Below are 18,077 nucleotides of genomic sequence, written 5' to 3'. Positions count from 1 at the left end.
GACGGCCTCCCAGCCCCACCACTCCTGTCTCTCTTCTATTCAAAGTCTCCCCGTTCTCCCCAACCTAAACACTAGTTTTATTTTTCCTTGTTAATAGCTTTACTCCTGCAGTATAGTTAGAATCATACAGCACACAACTTTTTTAGACTGGCTTCTTTCCACTGAATAGCCATTAAGTTTTCTCTCTCTGCCTTTATCAGATTTTTTTTTTTAGAACAGTCTCATGTGTGGTCCTGGCTGGGCTGTTACTATGTACTCCAGGCTGGCCTGGAACTTAAATAGATCTGCCTGCCTCTGCCTTCCAAGTGCTGGGGTTAAAGCTGAGTGCCACCATGTCCAGTTCACCACCATGTCCAGTCCACCACCATGTCTTTTTGTGCTTAATACAGCACATTTCCCTTTAGCACTCAATATTCTACTGTATAGATGTACCACAGTTTGTCCATTCTCTTATGGAATAACATTTTGGGGGGCTAAAGAGATGGCTTGGCAGGTAAGAGCTTATGCTAAGCAAACAGGAGGACTGACCTGAGGGTTTTTTGTTGTTGTTATTGCTTTGGTTTGTTTTTTGTTTTGGTTTTCGTTTTTGGAGACAGGGTTTCTCTGTGTAGTCTCAGCTGTCGTGGAACTTGCTTTGTATGCCAGGCTGGCCTTGAACTCACAGAGATCTACCTGCTCTGCCTCCCGAGTGCTGGCATCAAAGGTGTGTGCTGCCACTGCTCTGTTGAGACCTGAGTTTTTATCCCAGCACACCTATAGAAAGCCAGAAGGGAGCACATGTGCCTGCAAAACCAGTGCTATGGTAGAGCAGAGACAAGAGGATCTCTGGCACCTGCTGGTCTAGACTAGCTCCAGAGTCAGTAAGAGACCCTGTCTCAAAAGGAGTAAGGTGGAGAGCGATAGATCAGGACACCAGCATCCTCTTCTGGCCTCCATACCTGTCTGCATATCTGCTCACATATGCATATGTATATACTACACATACACACACACACACACACACACACACACACATACATACACACTCACACCACACCCATCCACACCATCACCCACACCCACACACCCACGCCCACACCCAATGAATATATTTTCAAAAAAGAACATCTTGATTACTTCCTAGTTTTGGCAGTTATGAATAAAGCTGTTATAAACATCCATGTGCATGTTTTTGTGTGTACATAAATTTAAAACTCATTTGCATAATTACAGAGGCAAGTGACTGTGTTTCACACAGTGACACTTCATTTTGTTTCTTGAAAAGTGACTAAATTGGTTTGCATTTTCACCAGTGAAGAATGGGAGTTCCGGCTATTCCACATCCTTCCCAGTCTTTCCAGTTTGGGGTTTTGACCAAATAATAATTGTGCAGTGATATCTCATTGTTGTGTCTGTTCGTTCATTGATTTATTTATTTTAGTACTGAGAATTGAATCTAGGACCTAGTACATGCTGGGCAAGTGCTCCATCACTGAGTTATATCCCCATGATTTTCCTCTTTCCTTCCTCCCTCTTGTTAGTCTTTCTTTTTTTGGATGCAGGGTCTCATAGAGTCCAGGCTCCTATCAAACTTGTTATATTGGAAGATGACCTTGAAGTCCTGCTCTTCCTGCCCATCTCCCGAGTGTGGGGATTATAGGCATGTGTCATCATGCCTACTTATATGGTGTTAGGGTTTGAACTCCGGGCTTTACCTGTGCTAGGCAAGCGCTCTACCAGCCGAGCCACATCCCAGCCCTTGACCTTTTGATGTTCCTGCCTCTGCCTCCAGAGTAGCTGGGTTTGACTGTTTATGCATTTACTTATTTTACATGAGTGCTGGAAATTGAACTCAGGTCATCTGGAAAAGCAATACATGCTCTTAACTGCTGAGCCATCTTCCCAGCCCCTGTGAATGGGTATTCTTGCTTGGAACTACCATTCACAGATCTCAGTTCTATCCGCACACACTGGAACTTCTATTTCCATAGATAGGAAGCTTCACTTGGGCCAGCCCTGGATTCTGCCTGATTTTTTTTTTTAAAGATTTATTTATTTATTATGTATAGTGTTCTGTCTGCATATATACCTGCAGGCCAGAAGAGGGCACCAGATCTCATTATAGATGGTTGTGAGCCATTATGTGGTTGCTGGGAATTGAACTCAGGACCTCTTAACCTCTGAGCCATCTCTCCAGCCCTGGATTCATCCAGAATTTGAAACCTAGCCCTTCATATTTATGTGCCTCCTGATTTCCCTTCATGATCATGTGCCACCTGCTCCTCTCCCTGTATCAGAGGTTCTTCACTGTCCCCTACATAACCATACAGTAATACCACCCATAGAGGTGAAGGAATTTCATATCACCTAGACAGAGGCCAAAGGATTCCTGCAGGTTCAAGGCCAAATTGTTCTACATACAGGTTGTGAGACAGCTTTGGTTATGTAGTAAGACTCTGTGTCAAGAAACAAACACCAGATGACCAAAAGAATATTTATTTATTTATTTATTTATTTATTTATTTATTTATTTATTTATTATATAGGGAGCAGGACATGGCACAAAGTAAATAATAATTGTCACCTTTTATTGTTACAAGATAGACATTTTATGTTTGTTTTTTTTTTTTTTTTAAGGGAGAAGCAGTATCTCTGTAACTAAGGATGGCCAGGAAAGCACTTTGCAGTCCAGGCTGGCCTTGAACTGAGATTAGCATTCCTGCTTTAGCCTCCCCAGTGTTGGAATGACAGGTATGAGACACCACAGCCACTTTCTCAAATAGATTCTTAGCGCTAGACTTGTTTGAAGGGTAGGTACATTAGAAAAAAAAATATATATATATATATATTTTGGTTTTTCGAGACAGGGTTTCTCTGTGTAGCTTTGTGCCTTTCCTAGAACTCACTTGGTAGCCCAGGCTGGCCTCGAACTCACAGAGATCCGCCTGGCTCTGCCTCCCGAGTGCTGGGATTAAAGGCATGCGCCACCACCGCCCGGCTAGAAAATATATTTTAAAACAAAGAATCTTGCTATATTATCCAGACTTGTCTTAAACTAATGGGCTAAAGTGACCCTTTGGGGGCTGGAGAGGTGGCTCAGTGGTTAAGAGCACTGGTTGGTCTTCCAGAGGAACCATGTTCTGTTCCCAGTCAGAGTTCATATGGCAGGCGGTGCACAACTGTGCTTCCAGTCCTAGGGGATCTGATGCTCTCTTCTGGCCTCTACAGGCAGTGCATGCACATTGTGTACAGACAACAGGCAGAACACCCACACACATAAAAAGAAAAGTTTAAAAAAAAAATCAGTCAGGCAGTGGTGGCACACACCTTTAGTCCCAGCACTCAAGAGGCAGAGGCAGGCGGATCTCTGTGAGTTTCAGGACAGCTGGGACTGTTACACAGAGAAAACTTGTCTTGGAAAAAAAAGTAAATAAATAAAAATAATAATAAAAATCAATAAATAAGGTGACCTTTATACCTTGGTCTCCCCAGTGGCTGTGACTACAGGCATATAACCACCAGACCACCAGACCTAGGCTTCATTGAAATTATATTGAAGGTTGCTGGGCAACAGAAGCAAAGCACAAAGCCCAGATGCCTAATACCTGAGGATTCTGGCCTGTCATTGGACTCGTTACTCCTCAAGCACACTGCTGCACTCATTACACACCTGGAATGATGACTTAAAATTCTACTTTAGCCTAGCAAGCACAAGGCCCTGGGTTCGGTCCTCAGCTCTGAAAAAGAAAAAAGAAAAAGAAAAAGAAAAAAATTCTACTTTATTGGAAAAGTATATGCTATGAGCTTTTTTTATTATATTGGAATTTTCTTTGCAAAATATTTATTTTATTATTATTATTGTTATTATTATTATTATTTTAGTTTTTTGAGACAGGGCTCTCTGTGTAATAGCTCTGTCCATCCTGGAACACTCTCTGTAGACCAGCTGGCCTCAAACTTGAGATCTGCCTGCCTCTGCCTTCCTAGTGCTGTAATCAAAGGCGTGAGCCACCACTGCCTGGCATTTTAAAATTGTTAAATCATGTGTGTCTATGTATGTGAATGCAGTTGCACATGGAGGCCAGAAGAGGGCATTGGATCCCCTGGAGTTGGGGTTACAGGGAGTTGTAAACTGTGGAATATGGGTGCTGGGAACCCAACTTGGGTCTTCTGCAAGAGTAGTAGATACTCTTAACCACTGAGCCATCTTTCTAGCCCCAGGATTTTCAAATGTCTCCCTACCAAAATAAAATAATAATAATAATAATAATAATAATAATAATAATAATAATAATGATGATGATGATGAGCTTTAAGGGTTTGAAGAACATTTTCTTAGGGCTGGGAATATAGCTCAGTTGGTAGTTTTTGTCTAAGATACATAAAGCCGTGGACTTGATTCTAATCACTGTGTGAGATCAAGCAGGGTGGCACTCAAGAAGTGAGTGAGCAAAAAGGTCGTAAGTTCATAGCTACATAGTGAATCAGAGGCTGTTCTGGGCTACGCTCCCTGTCTAAGAAAGAGCAAACAAGCAACCTAGCTTTCTCATGAATGCAAGATCACGTCAAAATGAGGGGGGGGATTCAAGATCTTAGGGTTTCTCATGAATGCAAGATCACATCCAAATGTGTGTGTGTGGGGGGGGATTCAGGATCTTGGTGTTTCTCATGAATGCAAGATCACGTCCAAATATGTGTGTGTGTGTGGGGGGGAATTCAGGATCTTAGGGTTTCTCATGAATGCAAGATCACATCCAAATGTGTGTGTGTGTGTGTAGGGGAGGAATTCAGGATCTTAGGGTTTCTCTTGTGATAAAACACTGGGACTAAAAGGAAAAGAAAGGATTTACTTCCCCCTTCGAATTCCCAGATAACAGCCTGTCACGGAGGGAAGTCGGGGCAGGCACTGGAGGCAGGAACTGAAGCAGAAGGCATATAGAATGCTGCTTACTGACTTGCTTTGCCTGCTTCCTTACAATTCTGGACCACCTGCTCAGGAGTGGCACCACTCACAGTGAGCTGAGCCTCTCCCCATCAATTTAATCAAGAAAATATCCCCCCACACAGACTGCCTAAATGCCAATCTGATGGAGGCATTTTTTTTTTTTTTTAATTGAAGTTCTTGCCAAATGATCCTGGCTTGTGTCAAGTTGACAGAAACAACCAGGACATAGGGCTTTATCACTGGAGACTAATTCAAGCTGTTTCTCTTATCAATGTATTTCTAGACTGTTTAAGCAATCATTTGAGTTCCCAGACACTAATTCTTTTGAACAAAACACTTTAAACAGCACTTACTGAGCTCTTGCTAGTGTACTGTATGTGACTGGAATATCTATCTACAGGAGAGTTATGAGGTAAATTAGCAATGGCAAAATCATTCGGTATCATGAAAAAAAAAAAACAACACGAGTAGCACAAACCACTGGTGATTTGAAAATTTAGTATCTTGATAGTTTAGGCTCACGGGTTTCAACAGCAATCTCAGAGGTTTTTCCTAGCACAACCTGAAACTGTCGATCAATTTCAGTCTTGGAATGCTCTGCTATTCACCATCATAGGTTTGAAAGACTCCTACCCATCATTAAAGAGCCAGCCCTGGCGCTGCTCCAACCAAGTTTCCCTGCTAAAGATGACGCAATCTCTTGCCCCTCCTCTTGGCGCTGACCGGTCCCGCACTTATCCAGCTGTTAGCCTCTTATCTCAATATTGACTCTGTACGTACTCCTCTAAACTGGATGGATCCTTAAGGTAAAGACTTGGGGGCTCTGTCATCCTAAGGGAGATCACCTTAGAGGCGGTGACCCACAATTTCAAATTTCAACACAGAAATAGAAATTCTGTTCGTAAATGTAAGGGACTGATTCTTTTCACTTCGGGCCTGTTTCTCCCCATTTTCTGCAATCTGGTCTGTCCCGTGGGTGGAGGAAACCAGATTGGATGGCTGAGAAGGGAATGGCGTCAGCGTGAGGTAATGCTACCCAGTCCCTAAGGCCATCTCGGGATGATTTCCATCATCTTATCACGACAGGAAGCCAGTTACAGGAAAGACAGAGCCTCCAGTCGCGCTCAAGTCGGGGGGGAAAAAAAGAGAACAAAGTCGGTAAATCGGCACGGATGGTCGGTCGGGCACCTGCGCGCGAAGCGGAGAGCGCCGACTGAGAGGGAAAGTGAGCCGCGTCAGCTCGGCCGCTGTCCCCGTAGTACGGGGCGGGACTTCCGGAAGCCATTTGCCTGAGTGGCAGGGGGACCGGAAGTGGAGGCGCTGCTGCTTGGTGCTGGGGCCCGAGGAGGGGACGCGCGCCGGAACGGGGCCGCCGGGACCAAGGGAGCGACAGACGCGCAACCCGCCGACGCCGCAGCCGCTGGGGGCCCGTACGGACCCTCTGCCTCTGTGAGTGCCTCGTGGGGACCGCGGAGCTGGGGCTTCGGCGTCGCGGGTGGGACGCGCGAGCGAGATGGTATTGTGAGGCCCGGCTCCCCTCCCCCACCCGCCCCTCCCCCGCCGCGCCCCGCGCCGTCGCCCCGCAGGCCCTCGGGGGGCCCGGCGCGGTCTCCCCTGCCCTCCGGCGCCCGGGTCCCGCCCTGGCTGGCGGGTGAGTGGCCCGCGGGTCCCCTGGGCCGGCCTCCTGCCTCCTGCCTCGGCTGTTGCCTCTTCCCTCCATCTCCGGGGTGGGCCCTCTAGGCCCAAGCCTGTGACTCGGGTGTGCTTTTTTTTTTTTTTTTTTTTTTTTTTTAAACGGATCACGCTCTTTTTCCCTTTTCGTCGGAAACTGTCTCCCCCATTAGAAACTTCTCTGTTGCCTCGCTAAAACATCCCAAAGACCCGTGTCAGGACTCTGAAAGGATTGTTAGAAGGCTATCCTTAAGAGTCACCCCATTCCCTTCCAAGAGCCGAGAGGCCGGTGATTTGCCTGATGGCCTACCAGCTAAGCAAATCTGGTCAGTGGAGAGGTTTCTTGGTGGTGTCGCCACCCCACCCCCGGGGTCCGTGTCCGTTTAGCGGGTCAGAGCCGCAGGTCTACAGGTTTGATGGACTCGAGGCAGAGTGACTCATTATTCTGCTTTCCATAGCTCCCAGGCCGATGTTGCCTTTCACCGTTTGTATACGGACTTGAGGAAAACCCAAAGCTTTAAAGCTTTGGCGTCTTTGACGAGCGTGGCTATGGACAAAGAAAAGAGCACCTGGACGCTAGCAGCCGGTCCTAGAGCGGCATTTTCTACAGCTTTAAGTTGGGTGGAGAGAGTGGGCCAGGGAAAAAAAAGATGTGGAGAAAGAGGAAAGAGAAAATGCAGGCTTAGCTGTGCCTTGGATGGGTCTTTAGGTTCCTTCCCCGGGCACATTGTTCAGACTTAAAGGTTGCCTCCTTGTGGGATAGTAGGGGAGGGAATCATTGTGCATTAATTTGTTGGCATGGGCACTTGATGATAAATTATGGATGTGCTGGATCCTGGGGGCCCGCCCACCAGAGACTGAGGAAGGGTATTCTGATGAGGCTTGCCTTCCTCTTCAGAATAACCCTGCCAACTCTCTGAAGCAAATGAAATCCTCAGGCCTTAATGGAAGCACTCTAAATCTTTTTCTCATTTCAAAGGTCTCTGTTAGCGTCATGGTTCACACACACCAAATCCAGTTGAGCTTGAGAATTGGTCATTGTTTTGTTGGGACTGGCTTCCACACCTTGCATGCCTGGCGCTTTGTTGTTGTAGTCTAAGTTAAGTGCAGAAGACAGAAAGTTTAGGATTAGGATTGCTTCCTCTTCCCAGGGAATTTTGAAGGACAACTAAAGTTCCTCTGCAAATTAGTTTTTCATGGAAATTTACAAAACTGCCCACCTTTTACTTCCCTCATGCTGGTTTTTCCATAAGCCTGCTGTTTGTTGGGTAAAGAGACTTAGGAATCAGTAAGGTGAGATAGGAGGTGTTGGGTTTTGGTTTTTGTGCTACTAGGAATTGAACATTACCACTGGGAAATGGAGTTACAGACAGAGCTGCCCTGTGGGTGCTGGGAATCAAACCCGGGACCCCTGGAAGAGCAGTGAGTGCTCTTAACTACTGAGCCATCTCTCTAGTCCCCTCCCCCTCTTTTGTTTGTTTTTTGAAACAGGGTTTCTCTGTGTAACTCTGGCTGTCTTGGAAGTGGCTCTGTAGACCAGGCTGGCCTCCAGCTCACTGAGATCCGCCTGCCTCTGCCTCCCGAGTACTGGGTGTGCACCGCTCTTCTGAGGGCGGCTGTGATGGGCAATTGCCTTCTACCTGGCTCAGGAATCCCTGCAATTGAGATTTTTTTCAGCTTCCATAAGTTGCTCTTTGGATGACTCCTTATTCATTCTTCATTCATTTTAAAATTTTCTGTATTTTTTAAATCTTTATTTCATGTGTATGAATATGTTGCCTGCGTGTATGTATGTACTGCATCGTATGTATGCAGTGCCAACAGAGGCCAGAAGAAGGTGCAAGATCCCTTGAAACTAGAGTCACAGATGGTTGTGAATCACCATGTGGGTGCTGAGAGTTGAACCCTAGTCCTCTGCAAGAGCAGGCGATGCTCTTAACCACTGAGTCATCTCCTGTCCCCCCAGGTTTTTCATGTTTAAAAATTGTGTGTATGTGTGTGTAGGTCAGAGAACAGCTTGAAGTCAGGTCTATTCTTGCACCACGGGGGTCCTGGAGTCAAACTCATTGTTGGCCTTGGATCTGGCACTCAGCCCACTTATTCTTGAACAAAGTATGTTGTTTTATACAAATATAGGTTGCATGATAAATTTTACTTTACCAAGCTGTTTATTTTTTTCTTTTATCACTCAAAACCCTGAACAAAGCACTTCCATCTGAACCCCAGATCTTACATGCTGTTTGAGGGTCTCCTTATGCAGCCCTGGCAGTACCTGTGTCTGCCTTCCAGATCATACATAGATGTGCAATACTATATACCCAGTCATAAGTTCCGTTTTTTTTTTCCCCAAGGCAAAATGAAGGGGCATGGGAGAAGAAAGTGAGGAACAAAATTTGCTTGCCTAAAGTTAAAAGGCTGTTAAAACTGGGAGAGGATTGAAAACCATTCCAAACTAGATAATCCCTTAAACATGAATACAAAGGCAAAGCACCTGAGTGCAATTACTTTGTGCTTCCAAAGACACTTGGATCCTGTATTCTTTTGCCAAATCAAACATCTTACAATACAAAGTAACTTCCCACTATTTCACAGAAGTCTGCAGTTTGGTAACATTTTTTAAAACCCAGAAATGGAAAACCGAGCCATAAACTCCTGCCATCTCCTCTTCATAGGTCAGACCAGATAGAACAATCAAGAGGTCCAGCCAAGCCAGGCATGGTGGCAAATGCTTTTAATTTCAGCAGAAGCAGGTGGATCTCTGAGTTCGAGGCCAGCCTGGTCTACAGAGCAGTTCCAGGACAGCCAGGGTCAAACAGAGAAAACCTGTCTCAAAAACCCAAAGTTTAGGCATTTGGAAGTCAGATAATGTAAACTGTTGTGTTCGTTAAAACAAAAAAATAAAGAATGAGGCTGGCAAGATGGCGTGTACACACACACACACACCCCACACCAATTAAATGTGATTTTTTTTTTTCTTTTTAAATTTGAAAAGGCATGATGGGCCTTAGTTTGTTCAACAGGAATAGATAAGGGCTGGAACTAAAGCTCAGTAGCAGAGTGCTCACCCAATGTGAGGTTCTAGGTTCAATCCCCAGTGCCACAAAATAGAACAAGCCCACCATCCCACAGAGCAGTAATAAGTTGAACATTCCTAATCCAGAAATCTGGAGTGCTCCAAATCTGGGTTTTATTTTTATTTTATTTTTTGAGAAAAATCCCTGGTAGCAGACGTGGTAAATCCCCTACCTGACTTCATGTGATGGATGACAGTGAAACATTAGGCACACCAGCGGTATTGTATGAAGTTATCTTCACGCTGTCTGTAAGGTGTACCTGAAATATAAGTGAACTTGGAACCTGATGTTTAGATATGGATCCCATTCTCAAGGTATCTCATGTATATGCAAATATGTCCCCACCCCCCAAATGCAATTCTGAATATCTCAGAGATCTACAACTCCACAACCTGTATATGACTTCTGTTTCAAGTCCTACCTTTCCTACTTAACAGTTTTGCAATAGAACAGATTCCTTAAATATTTCTTTCTGACCTTTAGTTAATTTTTTTTTTTTTTTTTTTTTTTGAGACATGGTCTCTCCAGGTAGCCCTGGCTATCCTGGAACTTGCTATGTAGACCAAGGTGTAATCCTTGAACTCACAGACCCGCCTGCCTCTATTTCTCAAGTGCTGGGATTAAAGACTGTATACTCAGAGCACAGGGTTGTGTAGCTAGTAAGTGTCGTTCCCCCCCCCCCCCTCCCCGAGACAGGGTTTCTCTGTGTAGCTTTGCTCCTGTCCTGGAATTCACTCTATAGCCCGGGCAGGCCTCGAACTCACAGAGATCCTCTTGGCTCTGCCTCCCGAGTGCTGGGATCAAAGGCGTGCACCACCACCACATGGCTGCTAGTAAGTTCTTAATAAGTGTTAATTATATTTGTTTTAGATAGTTGTTTACCTATTGAGTGAGTTCAGAAAACCTATTTCTAAATTAAACTGTAGACTCAAGAAGGTGTTAAAGTTTATACAGGCTTGTGGTGTTGAGAGTAGGTTGTGACCTGATCCATTAGATGAGTCTTTGGAACTTAAAAACAAAACAAAACAAAACAGAATTTATTTCCTAAGCCAAAAAAAGGAGAAAAAAATAGCTTGCTATAGTGATGCACACCTACAGTCTCCACACTTGGGAAGATTAGGCAGTGAGGCAGGATAGTGAGTTTGAGGCTAGCCTGGATTACATGGCAAGACCTTGTCTCAAAACCCATAAAACTTGATTAATTAATATACATGTCAATAGTAATTCACATATTTAATTCATACACAGATGTGTGTTTGGCTGCTTCTTAAAATATTCTGATGTGTTCCAGTGTATTTGAACTTTACGGGTCTTTATTAATGTGTTTTAATTAGTTTTTTTCCTGTTGCATATCTTTATATCTCCATTAAGAGAAGTGTACTTTGTGGGACAGAACATCTCAAGTTTGTTCTCATATTTCATTAGGTCTGTTTGAAAAGCATAGTTAGTGAATGAAAAATATATGTTGTTACATGTATTTCTGTTTTGAGATGGGGGTCTGTGTAGCCCAGGCTGCCCTCAAACTTGCATCAGGCTTCTTGCCCCCTGCCTTCTTGAGTGCTTGGGATTATAGGTATGTGCCACCACACCCATAGGATGGTGCTTCTTGTTTGTATTTTATGTGTGCATTTGTGTTTATGTGTGATGTGAATGTGCTGTTTGTGGGAACGTAGGCGTGTACATGCCACAGTTCCTGTGGAGATCTGAGGACAACCTTTCAAAGCTAATCATAGCCTTTTTACTTTGAGGCAGCATCTCTTCCGTGCTGCATAAACCCTGGAGATTTTCCTGTTTCTACCTCCATCTCCCCATAAAGATATGCTGGGATTACCAACACTTTCATTGATCTCAGATTGTTAGGCTTTCGTGGCAGGTACTTTTACCCACTGACCCATCCCCAGCCCAAACTGATACCTTTTTTTCTTTTTTTTAAAGACATTAATCCTTTTGACAATTTTATACGTGTATATAATACATTCTAGTTATACTCATTCCCCTAGAAGTCTACTTTTTAATTATCTCCTCCCCCTACACACATACACACACACACACACACACACACACACACACACAGTTTCTCTGTGTAGTCCAGGCTGTCCTGGAGCTAGCTCTTATAGACCAGGCTGGCTTCAGACTCAGAGATCTGCCTGCTTCTGCCTCAAGTGCTGAGATTAAAGGCATTTGGGGTTAACTAAAATTTTTTTTTAACTAAAATTTTTATTATGCATCATAGCAACTTTACCTGAATAACTGAACTTTATTTTATTTTATTTTTTTATTTTATTTTTTTAAAGATTTATTTATTAATTATGTATACAGTGAGTGTTCAGCCTGCAGGCCAGAAGAGGGCACCAGATCTCATTGTAGATGGTTGTGAGCCACCATGTGGTTGCTGGGAATTGAACTCAGGACCTCTGGAAGAACAACCAGTGCTCTTAACCGCTGAGCCATCTCTCCAGCCCCTGAACTTTATTTTAATATGTGATTGTTTTCAATTGTCTTCTTACTGTTGATAACTTATAAATTATCTATTATTTTAATCAAAATTATAATAATCTATTATTTCATCAAAAGAGTTGGCAAAGAGCATCATTACCAATCACATATATACAGTAGTCCAGTTCTGTGTGTTTCTGAATGGGTGTTTAAGGACAATTCTGAACTATGATTTAGTCTTAGATAAAGAATTAAAAAGTGGGGCTGGGCCAGTGGCGGCGGCGGCGGCGGTGGTGGTGGTGGTGGTGGTGGTGGTGGTGGTGCACGTCTTTGATCCTAGCACTCAGGAGGCAGAGCCAGGCGGATCTCTGTGAGTTCGAGACCATCCTGGGCTACAGAACGAGATACAGGAAAGGTGCAAAGCTATACAGAGAAACCCTGTCTTGAAAAACAAAAAAAGAAACAAACAAAAAAAGTGGGGCTGGAGGGACAGCTCAGCAGTTAAGAGGACTGCCTGCTCTTCCAGAGGTCCTGAGTTTAATTCCCAGCACCCACATGGTGGCTTACAACCATTTATAGTGGGATCTGATGCCTTCTTCTGACATAAAGACGATAGAGCACTCATATGCATAAAATAAATAAACTTTAAAAAATAATTAAAAAGTAATATTCACTAGCTGGTGGCACACACCTTTCTTTAATCCCAGCACTGGAGAGGCAGAGGCAGATGGATCTCTGAGTTTGAGGCCATCCTACTCTATATAGTTCCAGGACAGCAAGAGCTATATAGTGAGACCCTATCTCCAAAAATACAAAAAAACCCCACAAAAACAAAAAAGTGTTAGGTCTAACTTGCTGATGTATCTGCCATGCTGGATTTTTTGTTGTCGTTTTTGTTATTTATTTATTTATTTATTTATTATATATGCAGTGTTCTGTTTGCATGTATCCCTGCAGGCCAGAAGATAGAGCCAGATCTCATTACAGATGGTTGTGAGCCACCATGTGGTTGCTGGGAATTGAACTCAGAACCTCTGGAAGAACAGCCACTGCTCTTAACCTCTGAGCCATCTCTCCAGGCCTGTTTTTTGTTTTTTGATTCAGGGTTTCTCTGTGTAACTTTGGTGCCTATCCTGGATCTCGCGCTGTAGACCAGGCTGGCCTCAAACTCACGGAGATCCGCCTAGCTCTGCCTCCCGAGTGCTGGGATCAAAGGTGTGTGTGATCAAAGGTTTTTTTTTTGTTTTTTTTTTTGTTTTTTTTAAGATTTATTTATTATGTATACAGAAGAGGTGCCAAATCTCATTACAGATGGTTGTAAGCCACCATGTGGGTGCTGGGAACTGAACTCAGGACCTCTGGAAGAGCAGTCGGTGCTCTTAACCTCTGAGCCATCTCTCCAGCCCCCGTGCTGGTTTTTAAGAGCATCTGAACTTATAGATCAACTATAAAATGTAAGATTTATTAAATACCCTTTATTTGATAAACATAACATAAACCCCACTAAAGCTGGGCGGTGGTGACTCAGTGCCTTTAATCCCAGCACTTGGGAGGCAGAAGCAGATCTCTGTGAGTTAAAGGACAGCCTGGTCTACAAAGTGAGTTCCAGGACAAGCCAGGGTTACACAGAGAAACCCTGTCTAGGAAAAAAAAAAAATACCTGCCACACAGAACAACAACAAAAAACAACTGGCAGTGGTATACCTCTTTAATCCCAGCACTTGGAAGGCAGAGGCAGGCAGATCTCTGTGAGTTCAAGGCCAGCCTGGTCTACAAAGGGAGATCCAGGACAGCCAAGGCTATTACATAGAGAAAAACAAAACAAAACAAAACCCCAATACTAAAATGCCTTTCAGTAGTAAAAGGCAACATCCTTTGACATAGGGAATTCAATAAATTGGCATAAAAAATGGCATAGACAGTTGCATCTTTGTGTGTAGCCATTGCCTGTAGGAGGCCAGTGAAGACAAATTGAAACACAGGTAAAACTTCCACTTGGAGCAGGGCGGTGGTGGCGCACGCCTTTAATCCCAGCACTCGGGAGGCAGAGCCAGGCGGATCTCTGTGAGTTCGAGGCCAGCCTGGGCTACCAAGTGAGTTCCAGGAAAGGCGCAAAGCTACACAGAGAAACCCTGTCTCGAAAAACCAAAAAAAAACAAAACAAAACAACAACAAAAAAAACCTTCCACTTGGTTCTGAGACAGTTTCCTCAGTGACTGCTAATCTTTGGTGTGTTTGTTTTTTTTGAGACAGGATCTCACTTGGTAGCCTGGAACTCACTATAAAGACCAGGTGGCCTCAGACTCACAGAGATTCCTTCCCTCTACCTCCCAAATGCTGGAAGCTACTATGTTAGCCTTAACCTTTGTTTTTGAGAAAAGATCTCTTGTATCCCAGGCTAGCCTTGAATTCATATGTAGCTACAGTTGACCTTGAATTTCTGGTCTTCCTGCAACTTCCTGAGTGCTAGATTTATGCACCTGTTTGATAAGATTTAGTATGATGCTAGGAATTGAACTCATGGCTTTAGGCATGGGTAGGCAAGCATGCTACCTAACCAGGTGTTCCTCAGTTAATATTCATCACTGACACCCCCTTTTGAGACAGAGTCTCAGTATGTAACCCTGGCTAGCCTGGAGCTTAAGTGTAGACCAAGCTGTCCTCAAACTCAGAGTACACCCGCCTCTGTCTCCTGAATTCTGGGATTAAAGGAATGAATCACTACACCTTGAGTGTTGTTACTTGGTTATTGTTCATGATTTCTAGGAGACAATATATGGTCTCTTGCCAACCCGGAGTTCCAAATTAGGCTAAACTAGCCATATACTGGCCATGAGCCCCAGTACCTGCCTGTCTCCACCTCCCAGAGCTAGGATTATTAGCACACACTGTCACACCTGGATTTCTTTTTTTAACAAGAATGCTGGGGGTTGAATGTGAGCACCCATATCATCCCCGGTTTTGTCTTATTAGTACTTTAATTACTGTGTAGTAACTGTGTGATGCTTTAGTAGCTAGTGGATTCTAATTATTGCTGTAGTCTTGTTTAGTTAAAATATTTTATGTGTATGGGTATTTTGCCTGCATATATATCTGTGTATCATGTTCATACTTGGTACCCAAGAAGGCCAGAAATGAGTGTTAGATACCCAGGAACTAGAGTTACAGAAAGCTGCTGTGTAGGTGCTGGGAATTGAAACAGGGTCTTCAGAAAAAGCAGCCAGTGCTCTTAACCTCTGAGCCATCTCTCTAGCCTATATAATTTTAAATTATTTTATTTGCCTATTTATTTATTTATTGAGACAAGATCTCTGTATATCTCTACATAGCAGTGGCTGCCTGGAACTTGCTATGTAGACTTGGTTAGCCTTGAACCCACCTTGATCTGCCTGCCTCTGTCTCTAGAGTGCTGAGATTAAAGGCTTGTGCCACAATACCTGACTCTGATTTTCTTTTCTTTTTTTTTTTTTTTTTTTTGGTTTTTTGAGACAGGGTTTCTCTGTGTAGCTTTGTGCCTTTCCTGGAACTCGCTTTGGAGACCAGGCTGGCCTCAAACTCACAAAGATCCGTCTGCCTCTGCCTCCCGAGTGCTGGGACTAAAGGCGTGCGCCACCACCGCCCGGCCTGACTCTGATTTTCTTAAGCATTCATATACATGATATATGTGTGAATGCCAGTGCCACCGTGTGTGTGTGTGTGTGTGTGTGTGTGTGTGTGTGTGTATGTGTAAGCGCACGCGCGTGAAAGAGAGAAAGAGTGTGTGTAGGCAGGCAGGCAGGCAGATTGGAACACGATTTTACAAAGTTGGTTCTCCCTTTCCACCATGTGAATTCTAGAGATTCCAGGTTACTAGGCTTTTACTCTCTGAGCCATTTGACTGGCTCCTGTAGTCAATTTTTTTTGTCTGCTTCTGTTTGTTTACCATGTGGGTACCTGTGGAGGCTAGCAGAGATTGTCATAACCCTTGGAGTTACACGTAGTTATGAGCCACTCCACATGGGCGTTAGAATCCAAACTGAAGTCCTCTGCAAGAACAGCAATTGTTCTTTACCACTGAGCCAACTCTCAGCCCCCATAGTTATTCTTTAGTGTCTAATTCTAGCAGCCTAAAAGGCTGTAATGTAGATTTCATTGTTCTATAAGTGTCTAATTTTTAAGCAATATGGTGCTTGCTACAACCTGTTATCATGAAAACTAACATAGGATGGGTGTGTCAGGTAAAGTGTATATTTGGAACAGAGTTTGTACCTTTTTGTCGGGATGGGGTTTGAGACAAGGTTTCTCCGTGTAGCTCTGGCTGGCTGTCCTGGAACTCACTCTATAGACTAGGTTGGCCTTGAACTCACAGAGATCTGTTTACCTCTGCCTCCAGAGTGCTAGGATTAAAGGCATGGGCCACCACTGCCCTTTGAGTTTGTTCATTTAATCTTAGTTACAGAGGAGTGATGGGGTTAATGTTTTAGATGTAATGCTCCCTTCATAAGTGATATGAAATTATCTTAAGTCAGTGATAATATTTTGTAGACTTAAGCAGTCATGTCCTAGAACTCATCTCTGCTGAAAATCAACCCTGTTTTAGTTCCTAAGCTAAACCCATAATAAAATAAATATTATTTTAACCTGAGAGTAGGGGCTGGAAAGATGTCTCAGTGCTAAGAACACTGGCTGCTTTTCCAGAGGACCCAATTAAATAGCCATCACCCACATGGCACTTAACAATCTTCTGTAACTCCAATTTCAGGGGATCTGAACCCCCTCTTCTGGCTTTAGTGGGTACTACACACATGCGATGCACAAACATACATACATCTATACATAAACAAAAATAAATCTTTTTAAAAATAAAGCAGGATGGTGGTGCGACATGTCTTTAATCCTATCACTCGGGAGGCAGAGGCAGGCAGCTCTCTGCGATTTCGAGGCCAGCCTGTTCTATTCTACAGAGTGAGTTCCAGGATATCCAGGGCCACCCAGAGAAACCTTGTCTTGAAAAACCAAAATAAATAAATAGTAACTGGGCTAGTAGTACACACCTTTAATTCCAGTACTCAGGAGGCAGAGGCAGCCAGATCACTGTGAGTTCAAGGCCAGTCTGGTCTACATAGTTCTAGGACAGCCAGACCTACATTGTGAGACCCTGTCTCAAAAAACCTGACAGTATTTAGTATTTTATGTTCTTATTAATAAATGAAACATGACAGACATTTCTCTTCAGGTGTAGAATGAGCCAAGGAGATTCCAACCCAGCAGCTATTCCACATGCAGCGGAAGATATTCAAGGAGATGACAGGTGGATGTCTCAGGTAAAGGGTGGTGCATATGCATTACTTGTGAGGATAGATCACTTTGTTTTGTGTGTATGCAGGTATATGTGTGTGCGTGCACAAGCTAGCATGTGTTTGCACGCATGTGATGGTCAGAGATCGGGTGTTTTCCTCAATTGATTGTTCTCCACCTTACTTTTGAAACAGTGTCTCTCACTGAACCTGGAGCTCAGTAATTTGGCATGACTAGCTGGTCAGCATACTTCAGGGATCCTCCCGTCCCTTGTTTCCCCACTGCCAGGGGGCCAGGGTTTAGTTGGTTGGTTGGTTTTAGATTTCTTTCTTTCTTTTTTTTTTTTTTTTTGGTTTTTCAAGACAAGGTTTCTCTGTGTAGCTTTGTGCCTTTCCTGGAACTCACTTTGTAGACCAGGCTGGCCTCGAACTCACAGAGATCCACCTGCCTCTGCCTCCCGAGTGCTGGGATTAAAGACGTGCACCACCACCGCCTGGCTAGATTTCATTTTTTTACTTTATATGTACATATCTGTGTGTGGGTGCCTGAATATGCCAGGACTACCAAGAGTTTTTTTGTTTTGTTTTGTTTTTGTTTTCAAGACAGGGTTTTTCTATTTAGCACTGGCTGTCCTGGAACTTGCTCTGTAGACCAGGATGGCTTTGAACTCAGAGAGATCCTCCTTCTTCTGCCTC

General features: G+C 43.8%; 1 protein-coding gene across 4 annotated transcripts in view; it reads left to right on the top strand.

Moving 5' to 3' along the window:
• Pafah1b2 (platelet activating factor acetylhydrolase 1b catalytic subunit 2) overlaps nucleotides 1-18,077 on the top strand; it is a 54,282-nt gene that overhangs the window by 24,642 nt on the left and 11,563 nt on the right. The window contains exons 1-2 of one of the 4 annotated variants that reach the window (XM_059267760.1): nucleotides 6,212-6,373; nucleotides 17,321-17,408. In XM_059267760.1, coding sequence (XP_059123743.1) covers nucleotides 17,328-17,408 — 81 coding nt within the window. In that variant the 5' untranslated portion in view covers nucleotides 6,212-6,373; nucleotides 17,321-17,327. Of the gene's footprint in view, nucleotides 1-6,211; nucleotides 6,374-6,477; nucleotides 6,576-6,702; nucleotides 6,922-17,320; nucleotides 17,409-18,077 lie in introns of those variants that run through there. The other 3 variants (XM_059267758.1, XM_059267757.1, XM_059267759.1) reach the window with 3 other exon arrangements.

Source organism: Peromyscus eremicus, chromosome 7 (assembly GCF_949786415.1).
Source record: "Peromyscus eremicus chromosome 7, PerEre_H2_v1, whole genome shotgun sequence".
Classification (NCBI taxonomy): domain Eukaryota; kingdom Metazoa; phylum Chordata; class Mammalia; order Rodentia; family Cricetidae; genus Peromyscus; species Peromyscus eremicus.
This window is presented reverse-complemented; position numbering and strand designations above follow the sequence as displayed.